Source organism: Triticum aestivum, chromosome 2B (genome assembly GCF_018294505.1).
Source record: "Triticum aestivum cultivar Chinese Spring chromosome 2B, IWGSC CS RefSeq v2.1, whole genome shotgun sequence".
In the NCBI taxonomy this organism is placed as follows: domain Eukaryota; kingdom Viridiplantae; phylum Streptophyta; class Magnoliopsida; order Poales; family Poaceae; genus Triticum; species Triticum aestivum.
The window spans coordinates 100,070,374-100,093,659 of NC_057798.1; the positions used below are offsets into that span (position 1 = coordinate 100,070,374).

Sequence of the window (23,286 nt, forward strand, 5' to 3'; positions counted from 1 at the left end):
TGACTCCGAGGTGCCGGACTCCTCGCCGGACTCCGAACCCCCCGCGCCCCCTCCAATCAAATCCGATTGGGCGCCAATCACGGAATTCACCGCTGCGGACATCTTTCAACACTCACCTTTCGGCGACATCTTGAGTTCGCTAAAGTATCTCTCGTTATCAGGAGAGCCCTGGCCGGACTGCGGTCAGGACGGTTGGGATGCGGACGATGAAGAAATTCAAAGCCCACCCACCACCCACTTAGTAGCCACTGTCGACGATCTAACCGACATGCTAGACTTCGACTCCGAAGACATCGATGGTATGGACGACGATGCCAGAGACGACCAAGAACCAGCGCCTACTGGGCACTAGAAAGCCACCTCATCATAGGACATATACATGGTGGATATCCCAAAGGATGGGAATGGCGAAGGAACAATGGAGGATGACCCCTCCAAGAAACAGCCCAAGCGTCGGCGTCACCGGCGCCGCTCTAAATCCCGCCATAGCAAGAATGGAGATTCCGGCACCGGAGATAATACCACCCCAGATAGTGCCGAAGACAACCCCCTCCAGCAAGATTCAACACAGGAGGACGGAGACGCCAGCCCTCATGAGAGAGCAGCAGACGAAGAGGTAGAGGATTACATGCCTCCCTCCGGAGACGAGGCAAGCCTCGACGACGACGAATTCATCATACCTGAGGATCCCGTCGAACAAGAGCGTTTTAAACGCAGGCTTATGGCCACGGCAAACAGCCTCAAGAAAAAGCAGCAGCAGCTTAGAGCTGATCAAGATCTGCTAGCCGACAGATGGACTGAAGTCCTTGCGGCCGAAGAGCATGAGCTCGAACGCCCCTCCAAAAGCTACCCTAAACGCAAGCTGCTCCCCCGATTAGAGGAGGAGGCATATGAACCTGTATCACCAGCAGACAATACGGCTGACCGACCACCCCGTGGCCGCGACAGAGAGGCCTCTAGGCCCTCCACTAGAACCGTACCCCGGCATTGCTCGAAAAGCACAAGGCCACAGGGGAACGCTCTGGACTTGCGAGATATATTGGAGGATAAGGCAAGACAATCAAGATCGATCTATGGATCGCGTGGGCGCCCCATGATACGTGACGACAACCGTCGGGCCGGACACAGTAAGTCCGGCCGGGCCGAACACAGTAGACAAAGCTCTTTTGAACTCCGTCGTGATATCGCCCAATACAGAGGCGCCGCACACCCACTATGCTTCACAGATGAAGTAATGGATCATCAAATCCCCGAAGGGTTTAAACCCATGAATATTGAATCTTACGATGGCACAACAGACCCCGCGGTTTGGATCGAAGACTATCTCCTCCATATCCACATGGCCCGCGGTGATGATCTTCACGCCATCAAATACCTCCCACTCAAGCTTAAAGGACCAGCCTGGCATTGGCTTAATAGCTTGCCAGCAGAGTCAATTGGGAGTTGGGAAGACCTGGAAGCCGCATTCCTCGATAACTTCCAAGGCACGTATGTGCGACCACCAGACGCTGACGACCTAAGCCATATAATTCAGCAACCAGACGTATCGGCCAGACAATTCTGGACACGGTTCTTAACCAAGAAAAATCAAATCGTCGACTGTCCGGATGCGGAGGCCCTCGCGGCCTTCAAACATAACATCCGCGACGAGTGGCTTGCCCGGCACCTGGGGCAGGAAAAGCCGAAATCCATGACAGCCCTCACATCACTCATGACCCGCTTCTGCGCGGGTGAGGACAGCTGGCTAGCACGCAGCAACAACCTCAGCAAAAATTATGGCAGTCCGGATATCAAGGACCGCAATGGCAGGTCGCGTCGCAACAAAAACAAACGCCGCATTAACGGCGACAATAGTGAGGATACGGCAGTCAATGCCGGATTCAGAGGCTCTAAACCCGGTCAGCGGAAAAAGCGATTCAAAAGAACTACTCCGGGTCCGTCCAATTTGGACCGAATACTCGACCGCTCGTGCCAGATACACGGCACCCCCGAAAAGCCAGGTAACCACACCAACAGGGACTGTTGTGTATTCAAGCAGGCAGGCAAGTTAATTGCCAAAAATAATGACAAGGGGCTGCATAGCGATGACGAGGAAGAGACCCGACCGCCGAACAATAGAGGACAGAAGGCTTTCCCCCCACAAGTGCGGATGGTGAACATGATATACGCAACCCACATACCCAAAAGGGAGCGGAAGCGTGCACTCAAGGATGTATACGCGATGGAGCCAGTCGCCCTGAAGTTCAATCCATGGTCCTCCTGCCCGATCACTTTTGATCGAAGGGACCACCCCACTAGCATCCGCCACGGCGGATTCGCCGCATTGGTTTTAGACCCAATCGTCGATGGATTTCACCTCACCAGAGTCCTGATGGACGGCGGAAGCAGCCTGAACCTGCTTTATCAGGATACAGTGTGCAAAATGGGCATAGACCCCTCAAGGATTAAACCTACAAAGACGACCTTTAAAGGCGTCATACCAGGTGTAGAGGCCAATTGTACAGGCTCAGTTACACTGGAAGTGGTCTTTGGATCCCCGGATAACTTCCGAAGCGAGGGGTTAATCTTCGACATAGTTCCGTTCCGCAGCGGCTATCATGCTCTGCTCGGACATACCGCGTTTGCAAAGTTCAACGCGGTGCCGCACTATGCATACCTTAAGCTCAAGATGCCAGGCCCTCGAGGAGTCATCACGGTCAACGGAAACACTGAACGCTCTCTCTGAATGGAGGAACATACAGCGGCTCTCGCGGCAGAAGTACAGTGCAACCTCTTAAGGCAATTCTCGAGTCCGGCCGTTAAGCGACCGGACACGACTAAACGCGCCCGGAGTAACCTACAACAAGACCACCTGGCATGTTCCGAGCACGCGTAGCAATGCGGCCCCAACCCCAGCCCCTACAAAATTTCAAGACGGGTCCTTCGCGTACATCATTACGCTCTAGAGATACCATGGGCATAGGGGGAGGGGCGCGACCACGATAGGCCCAGAATGCGGCTTAACCACACCAGGGCTCTCAAGTGTGTCGTTCTTTTTTCTTTTTTCTTTTTTTTACCCACAGGACTCCGTTCATCAGAGGCCCTGTCCGACAGTAGACCTGCCGAACTCACGATGCAACAGCCAGGGAGGGAGAAAGGCTATGACGAATATCCAGGTGGTCTCCATTACGAGCATTAAATCTGTTTTATACACCACTCCGCAGCCTACCCCTGGAGGGGGACATGTTTAATAGTAACATCCCTTGCTTATCGCACCATTTATATCGTTCTGCATTCACAGCAGTATTTCTTGAATAAACAATGCAGCACCTTTTTGCTTACAATTGCATTTCTTTCTTATACATATGTTCATTTATGACATGTTGCATACGTACACTTTGGTACGGCTAAATACACCAGGGGCTTATGTTTCCCGCATCATGGTGTGATAAGTCCAAACACTTTCACAAGTGCGGCACCCCGGACTTATAACATTATATGCATCGGCTCCGAATCATGTCTTGGGTCAATAGTTGGGTTTGCCCGACTCCCATGTTTTGGTACCTTATGTTCCGTTGTATCGGCTAAGGTAGCACTGGGAGAACCACTGCGATTGCGCCCCAGTTGAGCTGGGCGAGCGCCTTAGTGGAGAAAGCTAAAACTGACCGTCATGATGAGGCGAGAGCCGGTCGCTGTTCGAGAGGTTTTTGCGAGTCCCTAAAGACTTATGCCGCTTAGAGCGAGGAGCCGGCTCTGTCCGGCCCAGGCATGGATAGCGCCCCAAATTCGGCCTTCCGAACACTAGGGGCTTCGCCAAAATTTAAAATTATAGAATTCTATGGCTAAGTGAGAGTGTTCAAGCATTATAAGTCCGGTTGCCTTGTTCGTTGTGTTGAGTGCCTCCCTAGATGGACCCAAAAATGGGAACAAGAGTGCTCAAATTTATCCCGAACACCCCAGCACTCGTGGCATGGGGGCTGAAGCCGACGACTTGCCATCTCTCAGATTTGATAAACGGCCGCACAGAAGGTAATATTTTAAATTAACAAGCGTTGCTTAGCGCATATGAACAAAGTTTTCAGCGCACAGGATAACAAAATGCGAATCTACTCAAATATTACATCTTTGGAGCACTCACCCGCAATAATGCGGGCACCCTTCAGGACACTCTTATAATACATCTCGGGCGTGCGATACTCCTTGCCCGGCGGTGGCGCGTCCGTCACAAGCTTCTCAGCAGCCATCTTGCCCCATTGCACCTTTGCGCGGGCAAGGGCCCGACGGGCACCTTCAATACAGGCCGAGTGCTTGATGACTTCAACCCATGGACACGCATCCACCAGCCGCCGCACCAGGACGAAGTAGCTCCCAGGCATGGCCTCCTTAGGCCACAGCCGAACTATGAGGCCCTTCATGGCATGTTCGCTAAGGGGCACCGGATGTCCGGCCTCAGCATACTGAGACCAGAAGACCTTCTCCGTTGAGCTCCCCTCCTCGGCCCTATAAAAAGCGGCAGCATCAAACACGCTGTGGGGCAGATCTGCGAACGCTCCTGGAGAGCTCCGAATTCGGGTAAGTGATAGGTAATTCACACTCACATGCTTACTTTGCATGAAAAATGCCTTACCCACCGCTATTTTCTTCAACGCCTCGATTTCCTGGAGGGCCTTGTAGGCTTCGGCCTTGGCGGCTTTGGCACTCTCAAGAGCCGATGCAAGCTCGGACTCTCGAGTCTTCGAGTCACGCTCCAAACTCTCATGTTTTTCCATGAGAGCCTGGAGCTCTTGTTGTACCTCCGCCACCCGCGCCTCCTGCTTCTCTCACTCGGCGCGCTCCGCGGCCGCATTACGTTCGGCCGCGGACACTGCCTCCTTCAGGGTCGCCACCTCGTTCGTGGCCCCTGCAATACCCACGTTATCCTGGTCATTCTTCTTGCAACCAAATCCTTTTCTGTAAGGTACAATTTTAATAAGGTGTTACTCACCTTCCTTGTCCTCGAGCTACTTCTTGGCACGGCCGAGCTCGTTCTTGAACCGCTCGAGGCTTTGCTTCAAAGTATTGACATCTGCAGTCAGTGTGGCAGAGGTCAACAGCACAGCCTGCAATCCCATATTGACATATTTTTTATGACTCTTGCGTATATCTTTTTAGATCCTCAGTCCGGCTTTTCTTTCCGAATACCAAACTGAGCATCAGGGGCTACTGTCTATGCGGTACTATTTGACATATATCAAAATTCCTACCTCAAAGCCTGTTAGAAGGCTGCTGCAGGCTTCGGTCAGCCCGCTCTTGGCGAGCTGAACCTTCTGAATCACCGCACTCATGAAGGTGTGGTGTTCCTCTTTGATGGAGGCGCCGTTGAGCGCCTCCAGCAAGCTATCCGGCGCCTCCGGTTGGACGGAGGCCGCCGGCGTCACGGTCTTGCCCTTCTTACGAAGGGGCCGCCCGCCCGACTCCGGAGCCACTACGGGTTCCGGGGCCGAGTCCGGTGCAAAGTCCGGGAGGTTGCCCTGCGGCACCTCCAGGGCCTCCTCCTCCTGGCAGGTCATTTCCCGGGATCCCACCTCGGCATCGTCCGCATCACGGGGGGTGGAGGCGGTCGGAAGGGAATCCATATCCGACGCACCCAAGGACCCGCTCGACGAAGCGGTAAAATCATCCTTGGGTGGACTGCAGGGTTGTATGCGGCATTAGAAAGACACCATGTGGCGAAAAAGAAAAATCATGAAGTTATTCGGGAGTCCGGATATTTACGATCTCGCCATGGGCTTGGCCCTTGGAGGCCAATCCTCGTCGTTGTCGCCGGCGTTGGCAGAGCAGTCCGGGGGAAGAGTCCTTCCCTTCTTGGACCCTTCGGCCTCCCTCGTTGGGGAGGCCTTCCTTTTCTTCCCTCCCCCCGCTAGGGGAGAGGCCTCCTTCTTCTCCTCCTCGCCCTTGTGGGAGGAGTCTGCCTCGGAGTCATTGTCCGATGACACCTGAAAGCGGGAACTCTTTCGAGTGCCCGTGGCCTTCTTCTTGGCCTTCTTCTCCGGTACCACGTGGGGTGCCGGAGCCAGCAGCCCCGTTAAGCGGGCATCCGCTGGGTCTTCTGGCAATGGGGCCGGACAGATAGCCTGTTCAGCCTTCTTCAGCCAGTCATGTTAAAGGAGGGGGAGTTTAGATCCCGCATAGAGTCAAACTATGGAAAACAAGAGTCCCGTAAGGGCAAAATTGCTTACCTCGCTAGCCGGACGCTGCGAGCTGAATCCGCGATCTTCGGTAGCGGATGCGGGAGCCACGACGCCCTTAAACAGCACCTTCCAGGCATCTTCGTACGTAGTGTCGAAGAGCCCGCTCAAAGTCTGGTACTGCGCCGAATCGAACTCCCACATATTGAAGCCCCGTCATTGGCACGGGAGAATCCGGCGGATGAGCATGACCTGGACTACGTTGATAAGCTTGAGCTTCTTGCTCACTAGCTTTTGGATGCAGGCTTGGAGTCCGGTCAGCTCCTTCGAATTACCCCATGTCCGGTCGCTCTCTTTCCAGGAGGTGAGCCGTATGGGGATGCCAGATCTGAATTCGGGGGCCGCTGCCCATTCAGGGTCACGCGGCTCGGTGATGTAGAACCACCCCGATTGCCACCCCTTAATGGTTTCCACGAAAGTGCCCTCAAGCCAAGTAACATTGGGCATCTTGCCCACCATGGCGCCTCCGCACTCCGCTTGGCTGCCCTTCACAACCTTCGGCTTGACACTGAAGGTCTTGAGCCACAAGCCAAAGTGGGGCTGGATGCAGAGCAAGGCCTCACACACGACGATAAACGCCGAGATGTTGAGGATGAAATTCGGGGCCAGATCATGGAAATCCAGGCCTTAGTAGAACATGAGCCCCCGGACAAAGGGGTGAATTGGGAAGCCCAGTCCGCGGAGGAAATGGGAAAGAAATACTACCCTCTCATGGGGCCTGGGGGTCGGGATGAGCTCCCCCTCGTCAGGGAGCCGGTGCGCGATGTCGCTGGACAGATATCCGGTGATGCGCAGCTTCTAGATGTGCCCCTCTGTAACGGAGGAGGCCATCCACTTGCCTCCCGCTCCGGACATAGTTGGAGAAGGTTGAGGTGAGATGAGCGGACTTGGGCGCTGGAGCTCGAGTTCGCGGAGATGGATAAGCAAAGGAGGAAGAAGGCGTAGGTAAAAGGGTTGGATCTTTATCCCCTTATATGGGTGGACGAAACCATGCGTCCCCACCGGCCTGATAAAACTCGCTTATCTCCCAAGCGCCGCAATCAATGGCGCGGTTGGGTTACCCACGTCCGTATTGATGGGAATCCCGGAATAAGGGGAACACGATCTCTGCTTCGACAAGACGTGCCAAGGAAACCGCCTCACTAAACGCGCTGAGGTGGTACAATAAAAACGATTCGAGTAAAGACTTGGTAGTGGTGTGACGTCATGCCACAAAATACGTCAGCAGATTGAACTTGTGTAAATATTATTCTCTCTACGGTGGTATGTGGAAATTATTTTGCAGAGTCGGACACAATCCTGGTGTTCACAATATTCTATAAATTATTCGGAGGAGGAACCCGCCTTGCAATGCCGAAGACAATATGCGCACCGGACTCGTCGTCATTGAAGCCTGGTTCAGGGGCTACTGAGGAAGTCCTGGACTAGGGGGTGTCCGGATAGCCGAACTATCATCATCGGCCGGACTCCAAGACTATGAAGATACAAGATTGAAGACTTCGTCCCGTGTCTGGATGGGACTTTCCTTGGCGTGGAAGGCAAGCTTGGTGATACGGATATGTAGATCTCCTACCATTGTAACCGACTCTGTGTAACCCTAGCCCTCCCCGGTGTCTATATAAACTGGATGGCTTTAGTCCATAGGACGAACAACAATCATACCATAGGCTAGCTTTTAGGGTTTAGCCTCCTTGATCTTGTGGTAGATCTACTCTTGTAATACCCACATCATCAATATCAATCAAGCAGGACGTAGTGTTTTACCTCCATCAAGAGGGCCCGAACCTGGGTAAAACATCGTGTCCCTTGTCTCATGTTACCATCCGCCTAGACGCACAGTTCGGGACCCCCTACCCGAGATCCGCCGGTTTTGACACCGACACCTATACTCCTATCCGCGCGGGCTACCACTGCTACGTCCTCCCCGGCTCCGCGTCGTCCCCTTCCTAGGCCTCACCATCGTCCAGACCACCGCCCTGGTGCTCTCGGCGCAGCGTGGTCAACATGGTCAACGACTGACTTCCATCGGAAGAGTACTGTACGTGGAGAGGCTGACAGCTGGGTCCAGGCGGCCGCAAGGAAGTGCCTCCTTATTATGCGCAAAATAATTATTCCTCCACCTGACAGCAGGGACCCACCGGACGGGCCACCTTATTTCGTGAAAAAAACGTTTCCCACCTGACTGCTGGGACCCACCGGACGGGCCAGCGTATTTGGCGAAAAAACATTCCCCGCGCTGTCAGCTCGGACCCACTGGAAATGCCTCCTTATTACGCACAAAAAATGAATACTCCCCTTGCTAGCTGGGGACCACCATGGTGGGAGGCTAACTTGTGGGCCTACTAAGTTGACTGGGACGGGGGCCTTTGTCAACTTTAGTCAATATGAATGATTCTAGCTCCAGTGACCGTAGGATGTCCATCCAACGGCCGTAGTGCTTCTTCAACCTCTGGTCTTCTTGCTCCAGCCGCCCAAAGTAGCGCTGGTAGTGCCGCATGCTCCTGCCTCCAGCGGTCGGTTGTGCTGCCGCGGAGGCCTCACAGTCCCCTACTATTACCACCGCTGGCCAGGCCCTGCGGCGATGGCAGCCTCACAACACAGCCGAACCAGTGAACCCTCGTACTCCTCTCCACGCGGGCTTCCACTGCCGCGTCTTCCCCGGCTCCCCGTCCTCCCCTTCCTAGGCCTCGCCGTCGTCCACCGCCCTGGTGCTCTCGGCGCGGCATGGTCAACATGGTCAAGGAACGACTTCCATCGGATGTGGACTGTACGTGGAGAGGCTGACAGCTGGGTCCACGGCCGCAGCAAGGAAGTGCCTCCTTATTACACGGAAAATAATGATTCCTCCACCTGACAGCTGGGACCCACCGGATGGGCCACTGTATTTCATGAAAAAAATGTTTCCCCCTGACTGCTGGGACCCACCAGCTACATCTTCGCACGCAAGGAAGTGTGTCTGGGCAAAAAAACAAAACGATTCGCCCCCCCTGACCGCTGGGACCCACCAGCAACACCTTCGCACGCAAGGAAGTGCGTCCGGGCAAAAAAAACGATTCGCCCCCCTGACTGTTGGGACCCACTAGCTACATCTTCGCACGCAAGGAAGTGCGTCCGGGCAAAAAAACGATTCGCCCCCCTGACTGCTGGGACCCACCAGCTACATCTTCGCAGGCAAGGAAGTGCCTGACAGTCGGGACCCACCTGGTCAAAGCGTACGTAGCGTTGTCATTCTGGTCGCGAATGTGTACGTACATACTGGTCGTTGTAGAGGCGCACATGTGTCGTAGTAGAGGCGCGAACGTAGGATGTATACGTACGTACAGCGGCGAGGGTGCAAGAAAGAAAATACGTCCACGTACGTACATACGGGCAGGGTCTCGAACGCCTACTCGCGCATATGTACGACCAGGGCTTGTGTACATGGTCGGGTCAGAACAGAGAAACAGTGTCGTCATCGTGTTCATTGGGAGGCAACGGAATGCGTCGTGTTCATGGGGAGGCAACGGAATGCGCCATGTTCATCGGGAGGCAACGGAACGCGTGGGAGCCAACCGGCTTGGACGGAACAGGCGATGGAAACGAGGCCTGGCATACCGCACAACGGAGGAAACGGACGTCCTACGTTCGGAACGGGGTCCTGTTGATCGGGAGGGGTGTGACGTACCGCAAAACGGAGGAAACGGACCTCCAACGGTCGAAACAGGGGTCCTGTTGATCAGGAGGGGTGTGGCGTACCGCAAAACGGATGAAACGGACCTCCTACGATCGAAATGGGGGTCCTGTTGATCGGGAGGGCTGTGGCGTACCGCAAAACAGAGGAAACGGACCTCCTACGGTCGAAACGGGGGTCCTGTTCATCGGGAGGGGTGTGGCGTACCGCAAAACGGGACTCCACAGGATACTGTTCATCTCCACCGTCGACCTCCTCCAGCCTCCACGGGCTACCGTCGACCTCCTCCAGCCTCCACGGGCTCCTGTTCATTCAGCCTCCACCGCTCGCTACTCCACCGGCTACTGTTCAACCACCCCTCCACCGTTAACTGTTCATCCAGCCCTCCACCGTCTACTGTTCATCCAGCCCTCCACATCACGGGGTCCTGTTCAACCACCCCTCCATGGCCACCCCTCCACCGTCTACTGTTCATCCAGTCCTCCACACCACGGGGTCCTGTTCATCCAGAGGCAACGCCACCGCTCACTGTTCATCCAACCCCCACCCCTCCGCAACACTCACTATTCATCCAATCGATCGGCTTCGGTTAGCAGTAGTAGCGAAGGAATCGCTCCATCGGGTTCAGTTAACAGCCATCCATCGATCGCTCGGGTTCAGTAACGCGTAGCCTGCAGTGCAATCGCTCGGGTTCAGTTAGAGCCCAACGCCTCGCTCGGGTTCAGTTAGAGCCAATGCCTCGCACACATGCGCGTACGTGTACGAGAGAAACGCACATCGCTCGGCCCCCGACCTCCCACCGTAACCGGCAACTCCCCGAAATTTTCCTCCCCCTCGCTTCTACCACGGTTTTTTTCCGTCATGGACGGCCCAAAGAATGTCATGCAGCTGCGTCTCCGGCCCGCCCAAGACGAAAAGCCCATTTCCTGTCATGATTTTTTGTCATAGAAGTAGGAGCCCACCACATCTATGATGATACCGGGTTTTGTCACAATTATCGTCATAGAAGTGTCATATTATGACAGGAAAAAAATTCATTCGGCCCAAAATGTCATGTATGTGTCTTTTTTTTGTAGTGTCTGGCACCTCTACAAATCCCTGCTTCCCTCTGCGAAGGGCCTATCTATTTACTTTTATGTTGAGTCATCACCTTCTTATTAAAAAGCACCGGCTGGAGAGCACATTGTCATTTGTATGCATTACTGTTAGTTTATATTGGGTATGACTTGACTGGATCTCTTTTACCATGAATTACAATGTTTAGTCAGTCCTTGATCTTTAAAGGTGCTCTGCATTTATATTTTGCGGTCTCAGAAAGGGCTAGCGAGATACCATCTTGTTATATCATATTATGATTGTTTTTAGAAAGTGTTGTCATCCGAGTTTTATTATTATTGCTCGCTAGTTGATTATGCCATTGATATGAGTAAACATGAGACCTAAGTTTTATTGTGAATATGGTTAGTTCATAATCTTTGCTGAAAACTTGAATGCTGGCTTTACATATTTACAACAACAAGAGCAAACAGAGTTTGTAAAAGTTTTTCTTTATCACTTTCAGTTTATCAACTGAATAGCTTGAGGACAAGCAAAGGATTAAGCTTGGGGGAGTTGATATGTCTCCAACGTATCTACTTTTCCAAACACTTTTGCCCTTGTTTTGGACTCTAACTTGAATGATTTGAATGAAACTAACCCTGACTGACGTTGTTTTCAGCAGAACTGCCATGGTGTTGTTTATTGTGCAGAAAACAAAAGTTCTCGGAATGACCTGAAAAATCCACGGATATAACTTTTGGAAAATGTAAAAAATACTGGCAAAAGATGAAGGCCAGGGGGCCCACACCCTGTCCACGAGGGTGGGGGCGCCCCCTCCCCCTGGGCACGCCCCCTGTCTCGTGGGGCCCCTGAGGCTCCGCCGACCTCAACTCCAACTCCATATATTCCGTTTCGCAGAGAGAAAAATCAGGGAGGAAGTTTCATCGCGTTTTACGATACGGAGCCGCCGCCAAGCCCTAAAACCTCTCGGGAGGGCTGATCTGGAGTCCATTCGGGGCTCCGGAGAGGGGGATTCGTCGCCGTCATCATCATCAACCATCCTCTATCACCAATTTCATGATGCTCACCGCCGTGCGTGAGTAATTCCATCGTAGGCTTGCTGGACGGTGATCGGTTGGATGAGATTTACCATGTAATCAAGTTAGTTTTGTTAGGGTTTGATCCCTAGTATCCACTATGTTCTGAGATTGATGTTGCTATGACTTTGCTATGCTTAATGCTTGTCACTAGGGCCCGAGTGCCATGATTTCAGATCTGAACCTATTATGTTTTCATGAATATATGTGAGTTCTTGATCCTATCTTGCAAGTCTATAGTCACCTATTATGTGTTATGATCCGACAACCCCGAAGTGACAATAATCGGGATACTTCTCGGTGATGACCGTAGTTTGAGGAGTTCATGTATTCACTAAGTGCTAATGCTTTGGTCCGGTTCTCTATTAAAAGGAGGCCTTATTATCCATTAGTTTCCGTTAGGACCCCGCTGCCACGGGAGGGTAGGACAAAAGATGTCATGCAAGTTCTTTTCCATAAGCACATATGACTATATTCGGAATACATGCCTACATTACATTGATGAACTGGAGCTAGTTCTGTGTCACCCTATGTTATAACTATTACATGATGAATTGCATTCGACATAATTATCCATCACTGATCCAATGCCTACGAGCTTTTCACATATTATGCTTCGCCTATTTACTTTTCGTTGCTACTGTTACAATTACTACAAAACTGCTATCTTTACTTTTTCCACTGTTACCATTACTATCATACTACTTTGCTACTAAATACTTTGCTGTAGATACTAAGTTATCCAGGTGTGGTTGAATTGACAACTCAACTGCTAATAATTGAGAATATTCTTTGGCTCCCCTTGTGTCGAATCAATAAATTTGGGTTAAATACTCTACCCTCGAAAGCTTTTGCGATCCCCTACACTTGTGGGTTATCACCTGGCACTGTCGGTCATGTTCACTTCATGGGAGAACCTGAAGCTTGGCATGCCCATGACAGACAGCTGCGTGGTGAGCCTCTCTGCGACATCCACAAGGCGGCTGGTCGAGAGCTTCGTGCCGGCCACAAGTTCGCTGTGCGAGGCTGCGGCATTCTGCAGCAGATGCCTCTCATCCGCGAGGTCCTTGATCAGGGTCTTTTCGCTGGCCTTGGTCTCTGAGAGTGTCCTCTCCAAAGTCTCCAGCTTCAGCTTCAGATCGGCAATGGAGTTGTTGGCATCAGAGAGCAGCTTGGTCTTGTCGGAGATGGTGACCTGCAGATTTGACAAGGTGTGGACGGTCTTGTCCCTATTGTCCTTCAGCATCGCGATCTCCTTCTTCTGCTACTCCAGCTCCAGCTTCAGCTTCTCCACCTTGCCGGCCAGCTCAACCTTGGCGCCCTCTCTGGCCTCGGCTCCGTCGACGGCCTCCTTCAGCTTGCCGGCATGGTCCAGGGTCAGAGCATCAAGTGCTTCTTTGTGCTCCTACTTCAGCTCCTGGGGTCTGCTGCACGACAAGCATTTCGACTTCTTCGTCCTTGGCGCAAAGCGTGGCGGCAAGTGCCGCTTTGCGGGCAACCAAGTCCTCTTCTTGGGCGTCAAGCAGGATGCGGCGCTGGGTCTGGTCAGATTCGTCCTTGGCGGCCTTTGCCTTTGCCACCTCTTGGGCCTTGTCAAAGTCAGCCTGCTTCAGGAGGAGCTCCCGCTGGCGCTCGTCCAGCTGGTCATGGGTGGCCTTCAGATCCTGTCGGGCCTCGGCAAACCAAACTTGCATTTGAGCGACGCGCTCCTGAAAGTCTGCCTCTGCCTTGTCCACGGCTGCCATCCTAGAGTCCACCTTGTCCTCGCGGGCACGGTAGAGCGCCTGGAGCTTCTGGAAGTTGGCACTCATGGCCTGGAGGAGCTGATCTTCCTTGGTGTTGTTGCTGCTGGTGCTCGGTTCATCAAGAACCTGGATCCTGGCAGCGGATAGGACCTCATCGTCAAATACCTCCCCTCCGGCTCGTGCTCCGGTGCTTGCCGTCCCTGGGAGGCTGACGAACAGATCATCGCCCACCTTCAAATACTTGCTCGGGGCAATGGCTGAGGAGGAAGAGGGTTGGTCATCGACCACCTCCTCCCCGGCAGGCTCCTTAGCGGCCTCCCCAGTGGTGGCCTTGCCGTTCTCCCCGGCAGGCCCCATGGTGGCCTCCTCGGCAGAGGCCTTGCCGGCCTCCCCGACAGGCCCCTTGGCTGCCTCCTCAGCAGCGGTCTTGCCGGCCTCTCCAGCAGACCCCTTGGCGGCCTCCTCGGCGGCAATATTGGCGACCTCAGTATCGGCATCCTTGGCGGTCTCTTCAATCACAGCGTCGACGTCCGCCTAGTCCATCAGGGGAGGATCTACAGACCAAAAGGGAGATTAAGGCAGAGCCAAAACCAAAGTTCAAGACAAAGAAAAGAAAGAAGATCATGGCAAAGATGGCAAGGGGTGAGAGGCGAACAGCTTACCCATGATGAGTGGAGAAGAAGCATCTCCCTCCCCGGAAACATCCGTTGCCAGGACGGAGTCACCAGTGCATGTGCCCACCACCTCTTCCTCCATGCGTGTGGCCTCGTTGGTGGATGCCCTTGTCGGGGACACCCCTCTGGTTGGCGTGGTTGGCGGAGGCAGCATGTCAGGGGTGGCCCTCAGTGGCTCCTCCTGCTGCTGCTCTCCTTCTGCGAATCCTGCAAGGTCAGCAATAAGAATACGCACTCCAATTCCCGCCAGCGAGAAATGAATAACAGACTTACACTGGGGGCTGGAGTGGGGGCTGCGCTGGGGGTTGGTCTTCGGACTGATGAAGATCACCCCTGACGTGCGTGAAGTGCTTGCCGGGGGCTTGTCCCCCGTCGGGGCCCTGGCTCCCTTTGCCACCCTTCGAGCGAGCATCTCGGTATCCCTACAAAGACAAGATCAAGTCAAGACAAGATAATCCAGATAAAGAATCCGAGAATGGATGGGGAGGGAAAGTGCTTACTCATCCTCCTCTTCCGTCCTCCTCTTCCTCTTCAGGCTGAAGGACCCAAGGTCGAATTCGGCCACCGGGACGACGTCCGTAAGGGGAGAAGGAGGAGATGGAGTATTGGACCACTTGGTCGAGGAGGAGGCGGTGGCCATGGCTTTCTTTGCCGTCGCGGCCATGGCCTTCTTTGCCGCCGGCGGCTTCCTTCTCGGCCGCCGTAGCCGTGTGCCTCGTCTAGCGCATGGGTTGCGCCTAGGGCCCTTGTCGCTGCGTGGCCTTGCTAGGCCGGACTGGCTCGCCGAAGCCGACCCACCGTAGGACCCGCTTCTTCTTCGGGGCCGACGGCTCGTCCGCATCGGATCCCTCCTCGGCTGACTCCTCGGCCACCTCCTCGGCCGTTTCTTCAACAGGGGGAGCCCCAGCGCCGGTGCCGCAGGGCCCCCCGGCAGACTCCGCCCATTCGACAAACTTTTCCTCTTCGGCCTCCTCGGCCTCGTCATCCACAGGGCCAAGGTTGCCGGCCTCCTCGACGAGTATCGCCCCCTCCGCCCTGGTGGCAATGTATTCCATCTCTTCCTCGGTGGTGGGGTGGATGAGCTGCGGCTCATCATGGATGTACCCCTCCGACAAATTGTCGAAGAACTTCTGCACTATCTCTGCTTCTAGCTCGACCCAGGTCGAGTCGAGGCCGTGTGCGTTGAACGCCGGCAACATGTCGATGATGGCGGTCAGGAAAGAGTTATTGCTCAACGGGACCACCCCCGCTGGCAACTTGAACGGCTTGTCCACCTTGCCGGTCTTGGCGGCCTTGCCGGACTTCTCGGCCTCACTGGTCTCATCAACCTTGAGCTGAAAGAGCCGCTGGTAGAGATGTGCATGATGAATCATTGTGAAGTTGTAATTCAGGCCGGGGCGAAGCCTCATGATGTTGGGCGCATTCTTGTAGTCCCATGCCGGCCTCCCCTTGTTGTGCAGAGGAGCGATGCGGCGGCGAATGAAATTGGCCCCGATCATCTCGAGCGTGAGCCCGGCTGAAGTGAGGCGGTGGATCCTGGTGGTGGAGATCGTGAGCTTCCCGTCATCGGCGTCGAGCTCACCCCAGTCGTTGCTGCGGACCGGCGGCTTCCGATGGACCTGGCAGAACTCCTGTGGCCCTTCTCCTTGATCCAGCACCACTGGCCCCGCCATTCGTCCCACTTGTCCTTTCTGGAACCCTCCAGGTACACGCCTTTTTCTCTGATCCCTTGGGATCCAAGTGACACAGCCCGAGATGGCGCCCCCTGCCTGGATGTGGGGGGGCGAAGTAGTGGCGGAAGAACATCGTGTTGGGTGCACCCCGGCGACGCCCTCGCAGAGGTGGGCGAAGAAGGCCATGCACGCCATGTCATTCGGCGTAAAATCCAAAAGATGGAAGCCGTAGGTGTGCATGATATCGTTGAAGAAGTCGGAGAAAGAGGGGCAGAGCCCGCAGGAGAAGTAAACGACGAAGAAAGGGTATTTATCTGACCCGAGCTTGGCGAAGCAAGCAGGAATGATTTTCATGGCAGGATGCCTCGACGTCTCTCTCCCCCACAAGGGCTTGAATTTCTCCCTGAGGGTGAGCGCGTCGACCGTCGAGACGAAGAGGGCGTGCTTCTTCTGCAACTTCACCAGCTCGCTCTCCGGCACCTCCTTCTCCTCGACGGCCTTGACTGCTCCCTTGCCCTTGCTTGCCTTGGGCGCCATGGCGGCTGAGAAGAGGCGAGGGATCAAGAAGCAACGAAAGCATGACGGTGGCAAGCAGAGGCGTGAGGCTCTGGTTTGCGCTCGAGGAAGGAGAACGGGACGACGGTTCCTAGATTGGGAAGGGCGTAGAGGGTAAATGAGTGACGCCCTGCGGATTCCTCTTTTTATGCGGAAGACAACTGGCGAGAAGACCGTGGAAGTTAAATCTCTGCCACGCGTGCCCGCGCACTGCTTTGGGCCTGTCCCAACTACGCCTTGCGCTTATGTATGGCCCAGAACCGGGGGCTCCTGTCGGTGTACAAAAGTATGGGCTCTTCTATACACCTTACTTGTGCACGGGCAGTCGTAGCCACACCTGCGGCAAGGCTTGGCAGGGCAGAAGAAGGCAAAACACAAGACTACCAAGACAGACACTCAAGACAATGAACAAAGAGCAGAGGACAAACTGGACCTCCCCCATCAACATCCTTACTGGGCGGCTCACGTAGCCCCGGCAAGCTCCTTGCCGGGGCGACCTGCGAAGCACCAGCAAGGCCATCACCCTTGAGGCTGAGAGCTTTGACACCATCGACAACGTCAAGGCCAAGACTTGGGAACGCATGCATAGTAGCATGCAGATCCTTGTGAAGACTGATGGCCTGCAGGCCCACATGAGACCAGAAGATGAAGCCCCCCGGCAAGACCCTTGCCGGGGACGACCGCAAGGCCCCCGACAAGCCTTGCCGGGGACGATTGCGGGGCCACAGCCAGGCCCTCACCCGACAAGGATTTGTCACCTCACCACCACTTCAACTAAGCTGGCGCCTGTGTGGCGGCATGCAGATCTTCGTCGAGGCTCTACCACCGTGTCAACACAGCAGCTAGTTGGCCAGCGTGGCACTGCATGCCTCGTCAACCTGGACGCGTGTCAAGGCAAGGAAGGGCGGCGACGGACGGGACGGCTTCTGTTGCTGTCTCCGATAAAGTAAGAGGACACGTAGGTAGCGCATTAAATGTGTTTGTCCTACGATGTCAGCGATAAGGTCATACACTGTAGCTTGCTTTTCACCTCCTGTGTGCCACCGTGGCAACCCCTTTGACATATAAAAGGAGGCCCAAGGCGCACTGAGAGAGGATTCGGACTTTTTGGACTGGGCATGCACCGCAGCTAGTTCAAAAGCTCAAGAACACTAAATATACACACAAGCAGGACTAGGGTTTTACGCACCAGTGCGGCCCGAACCTGGGTAAAAATCCCTCACGTTAATCACTAGACCTACTCTTCGTGCAACTCTCTTCCCGCAAACCGTAGAAGGGATTGTCGTGATCTCATAGGTGTCGTTTCCCCCACACATTGTTTGCTAGTAGTACTTTTCTTAGCTTGCTACTACTGGCAGTTTATATTGCCCGTTGAGGTAAACTGTCGATTTACTTGGCGTCGATCACCGTCACTTTGGCGACTCAGCTCTTATTATATTCCCCCGGACGATACGCAGAAGATCATACAGGAAAACTAACCAGCTTTCATTGAAGAAGATCTACTCTGAACTCTTCTCTCGGGAAAAAAATATACGCAACCATACAGGGTAAAACAATACTCCTACTAACGGTCCAGATCAGTAAAGTGCAGAGCATACGTGAGCAGAATCAGCCGATCACTGAGCTAGACTTTCATTCAGCCAATCTGGGGCAGGATTGTTCAGGTGCTCATACAAACATGTGGGTGCACCAGCGCGGCAATAATTGAACGGGGTCGAGGGAGGCTATAAGTTTTCCCACTGATCGTCATTTCCGCGCCAATAATGGGAGGTCATGTGGCAGGCCGATAAGGACTCACGGCCTTGTTAATGAAAAAGGAAAAAAGGACCTGTTGCTACACCATATTATTGTAGTACAATAATGCGCGCAGGAAATGAAGTTGGGTGACCTCAGCTCTGCTGCTACTGCTAACTGAGAACAGAACGACGAAAGGAAGTTGATGGCTGAGTGTCTGAGTCATTCAGAGACTCTGCTCGTCGTAATTGCCTAATTGGTGATGAAAGATTGATTGCTTGTAGCTTTGTGCTTACAGCAATAGGTACGTACAGTACGCATTATTTGGTCCGTCGCTTCCAAGTGTCTTGTTGTCCCGTACGTCGTCGCTTTCTGTCCATGTTAGTGATATATATACAGTATTGTTTAGGGGTGATTGATCAATCTGTATTTATTTCTGGTTGATTTGATCGGGACTGTTGTTTTGGATTCAAGGCCACGGAGGGAGAATCATGTGCATCCTGTGAAATTACGCCACGGCGAGCATCTTCTTTAGGAAAAAGAACAGCCATGAGGGTCTTACTCTACGACTTTAATTGTACTGTACTTACGAATAATGCACCGGTCGGCAATTGAACTCCGGTGGACCGGTGGCGGAGCACGGCCGGACGGACGGCGGGGCATCTTCGCCGCGGTCCCGTCGTCCGCGTCGACGCACATGAAGACGATGCGGCGCCGGTGGTACCAAGCAGTACAAGATTCGTGCGTGGGATTCCGGGGCCTTGTCTTCTAGGTAGAAGAGCTACGCCGCGTTATCATGCAATGCATAGTTCATTCGTGATTCGTGGGAGGCGAGATCAGATCTCGTAGGCAGCCTATATGGCCGAAACGCACGCACACGGCACAGATGATCGGTACGCGCACTGATTACTCCAAGCCAGCGACCAGCCACGGCCGTTAGGTGCCGGAGAAGAACGGAAAATGCCCTGTTTTGGCAAGCCAAGTTACTTGCACGATTTTTCACAATGGAGGAGGGTGCTTGGATACGTTTTAGTCCCATGACTAAAAGTAGTGGGACTAAAACTTGTTAGCCTCACCTATGCTTGGATATAAATACTAAATAGACTAAAATCGAGTTTATGAGCATTTATTATCCTCCAAACCCTTCAATCCAGAACTCGCATGTGTTAAAGGAGAGGAGTTAAATGAAGAGAGAGATGACTAATCCACATTTTAGTAGGGTTCCCCTGACTAAAAAAATTTAGTCTCAAGACTAGTTCTAGCCTCTCTGTAGTCAGGGGGTGATTGGAACTTTAGCCTCTAAAAAAGACTAGTTTTAGTCAGACTAAAAATAGTCTCTTGGATCCAAGCATGCTCCAAGAGGGTGTTTGGATACTCTCTAGTCATGTGACTAGTAGTAGTCAGACTAGAAGTTTTTAGTCAGGCCATGTTTGGAAGGTGACTACTACTAGTTAGCATTAAATGTCTCAGTATTAAATGTCCCTTGTGCAACACCAATTAGAGGAGAGAGAGGGGGACTTTAGTCAGTAAAAGTCAGGGGTGTTTGGAGGTTTATTGACTGACTAAAGGTGACTACTACTAGTCTCTAGTCAGTAAAAGTTGGGGGTGGGGTGACTAGGGACCACTAGTCAGGGGTGTTTGAAGGTTTACTGACTAAAGGTGACTACTACTAGTCTCTAGTCTCTAGTGATCCAAACACCCTCCAAGTTACTTGCACGATTTTTCGCAATAAATAAATGTAAACTTGCACGGTTGAGTAGTTGTGCGTGGCTGCTGTTCTCGGTTGAGACACCAACGTTCTCTTCTTCTCCGTGAGCTAAACCGGGTTCACGGCACGGCGTCCTCCTCCATGCCTTGTGCAACCCGACGTCTTCTATTTTCTTGCACAGAGTTGACAAGGTAAAAGATTCACCCGTTCATGCCGTCGGTGCGTGCGCGCCTTCTCTGACGACCACAATTTTGTCTGCGCTCGCACGAATTCTTCTTCCATCATACTCCCTCCGTCCGGAATTACTTGTCGTAGAAATGGATGTATCTAGATGTACTTTAGTTCTAGATACATCCATTTCGGAGACAAGTAATTCCGAACGGAGGGAGTAGTACTGTATATACTCCTCGCGCCGGAATTATATGGATTCAGGTCGCCGGTCACCAGATGGCACCACACGTCCTGCTTACGCACTGCACCAAACAGGAAAACAGTTCGCCGATGAGCACATCAAATCCCGACCCGCGCCGGCGGCTGCTCAACACGCTGCCGGAGGCAACCCGGCAGCCCCCTGTCGATCTTCTTCTCTGACTATGGTTTTTTTTTTATGATCACTCTCCGACTATGGTTGACTCGTCGACTCGAGAGCTCTGTGGCGGCGCCGCCGTGGCCGTCTCCCAGGATGGATCTGTACAGGTTTTCGTCCAGGTTCGTTGTACTTCTCCGTTCCGCCCGGCCGTTCTTGCGCCCGAGGCGCGGAAGGTGAGGTTCATGCCGCCGGTCGATGCGCGCGCCCTGTGAGTTGTTGACGATGGAGATTGTTGCCTCAAGTTGGCAAGAATTCTTCTTCCCTTCCACCATATTGTACAGAGCAGGTCCGCCGACCAGGTAGCAGTCACCACCACACTGGCAGTGCCGTGGCATGCCATTGCAAGTTCAAACGCGACCCAACGAAAAGAAAAACCAAATGAATTCGCCACTGGAAGTTTGAAACAAGAAATCTCCGACCACACGCGCCCTCGGCGGCGGCGGCATGCCGTCACCGGCACCGACACGGCGAGGCGACATAACGTTCCAGACCCGGCTCGCACTCGGCAGCTTTTTTCACACTGCCTGAGGCTTCACGGCCGGCTCGAGCCAGTCGTTCCAGAACGCCGCGGCCTCCGGGCCGTGGCCCTTCACGACCTCGACCACGGACACGGTGTCGGCGATCCGGAACACGGTCACCTTGGCGACAATGTCGCCGGCCTCAGCCTCCAGGTACACCGGCCCGGCGCCGCTCTTTCCTTCCCTCCTCACGCGGTGCCCCTGCTTTTTCCCGGCGTCCTCGACCCGGGCCAGCACGGCCGCGGCGGGCTCGCCGACGAACACCCGCTCCGTGCCCGGCCCGGCGCCGAACAGCCCGGAGAGGTCCGAGCCGGGCGAGAAGGCCAGGATGTCGAACGCGGTCATGTCCCGCGCCATGTCCTCCTTGAACTCCGTCTCGAACCACGCCTCCTCCTCGTGCCCGCGCATCAGCTTCTCCAGCTCGCCGTCGCCGCTCGCGCCGTGGCGGAACCAGGGGTGCTCCATGATGCCGTCCGTGTCGATGCGCGTGCCCGGGTTGGGGTCGAGGATGCGGCGTAGCAGGTGGCGGAGCGCCGGCGAGAACCAGTTCGGGCACCGGAACCGGCCGGCGTAGATCTTGCGGTACATGTTGATGAGGCTGGCGTCGTTGAAGGGGAGGTAGCCGGCGGCGAGGACGAAGAGCACCACGCCGCAGGACCAGATGTCGACCTTGGCCGGGTGGTACCCCTGCTTCGAGAGGATCTCCGGCGCAACGTAGGCCGGGGTGCCGCAGAGGGTGTGGTGGAGGCTCTCGTCCGCGACGGCGCCGAGCCCGAAGTCGGCGACCTTGAGGTCGCCGTCGCCGTCGAGCAAGAGGTTCTCCGGCTTGATGTCGCGGTGGTACACGCCGCGGGAGTGGCAGTACCGGACGGCGGACACGAGCTGGCGGAAGTAATGCCGCGCGAGGTCCTCCGTCATGCGGCCGTCGGAGTCGACGAGCGAGAACAGCTCCCCGCCGGCGGCGAGATCGAGGACGAAGTGGACCTTCTTGCGCGTCCCCAGTATCTCGTGCAATCTCACCACGTGGCGGTGGCGCAGGCGGGCGAGGATGGCCGCCTCCCGCTCAATGGCGGCGGACCCGGCGGAGCCCTCGCCGTCGCGCGCGCCGGACCGCGGGTTGGGGAAGGACTTGATGGCCACGTCCCTGCCCGTGAGGAGGTCCCTGGCCCGGTACACCTTGGCGGAGGCGCCGCGGCCGAGGAGCCCGCCCAGCTCGTACCTCCCGAGCAGGACCTTCGGGGCGGCGAGGGATTGGGATTCGTCTGCCGGCGCCACGGCGGATGGGACGGCGCTGGAGGCGGACGGCATCGTGGCGGCGGGGTATGCTCTGTCGCCGCCGTCGCAGTGTGCGGTCGTGACTGTGGGGTAGTAATTTTCCCCGGCTGGATCGGCGGCCGGAAAAGAGATTGGGGATCGCTCGGTCGGTCGCTCCCGTGCTCCGGCCGGAGAGTTCTCTCGGGGGTTGAGGTTGGTATGGATTCTGCTGCGCTCTGGTTCTGGAGTTGAAGACGATCTGGGGCGCCACCGGGGGAGCTATTTATGCGGGGCTGCGGGGGAGGAGCCGCGGGCCCACGGTCAGTATGACCGGTGGGGCCCGCGTGTTGTGGTGTTTAACTGCTGCCGCTGTGGCAGCGGCCGGGAAGTTTCCTCTTAACACGACGCGCTGCTCATTAATTATGGTTCCGATTCTCTTATATTTTCAGAGATTTTATTTGTATTAAAACAAATTATTGTTGCATGCATGGTACGGTTTGGACGTACGGTACAACGACAGCTACCGTGTGCTGTTGCTGTTCGGAGTGAATGGCGAGGAGTTTTGGACCGTCGGGTTTTAGTGGTTGGGGAGGATGATACAGTCAGGGCTTTGAAGAGGGCTGGATTGAAGTGGTAGTGAGATGATTGTGTTTGGGTTTGATGAATGTTCTCATTTGTGAGGTGGTGGTGCATGTTTGAGGATGAATGAGAATTTTGATCTTTGAAGATCACGGTCTTAGATTTTAACTCCGCGATTTCTTTGAGATTCTTCCATGTGTAAGGTGGGAATGGTGACACCGCAGGTTGGCAACGGCATGGGAGGCT

General features: G+C 54.5%; 1 protein-coding gene across 1 annotated transcript; it reads right to left on the reverse strand.

Moving 5' to 3' along the window:
- Positions 1–20,518: 20,518 nt before the first annotated feature.
- On the reverse strand, positions 20,519–22,711 carry LOC123043694 (CBL-interacting protein kinase 29). The gene has a single exon (XM_044466225.1). It carries the CDS (start codon positions 22,513–22,515, stop codon positions 21,205–21,207), a length of 1,311 nt encoding a protein of 436 aa, XP_044322160.1. The 5' UTR covers positions 22,516–22,711; the 3' UTR covers positions 20,519–21,204.
- Between the last annotated feature and the right edge of the window lie 575 nt (positions 22,712–23,286).

Coding starts and splice junctions, on each gene's coding strand:
- LOC123043694 (XM_044466225.1), bottom strand. CDS start 22,515: ATGCCGTCCGCCTCCAGCGCCGTCCCATCCGCCGTGGCGCCGGCAGAC.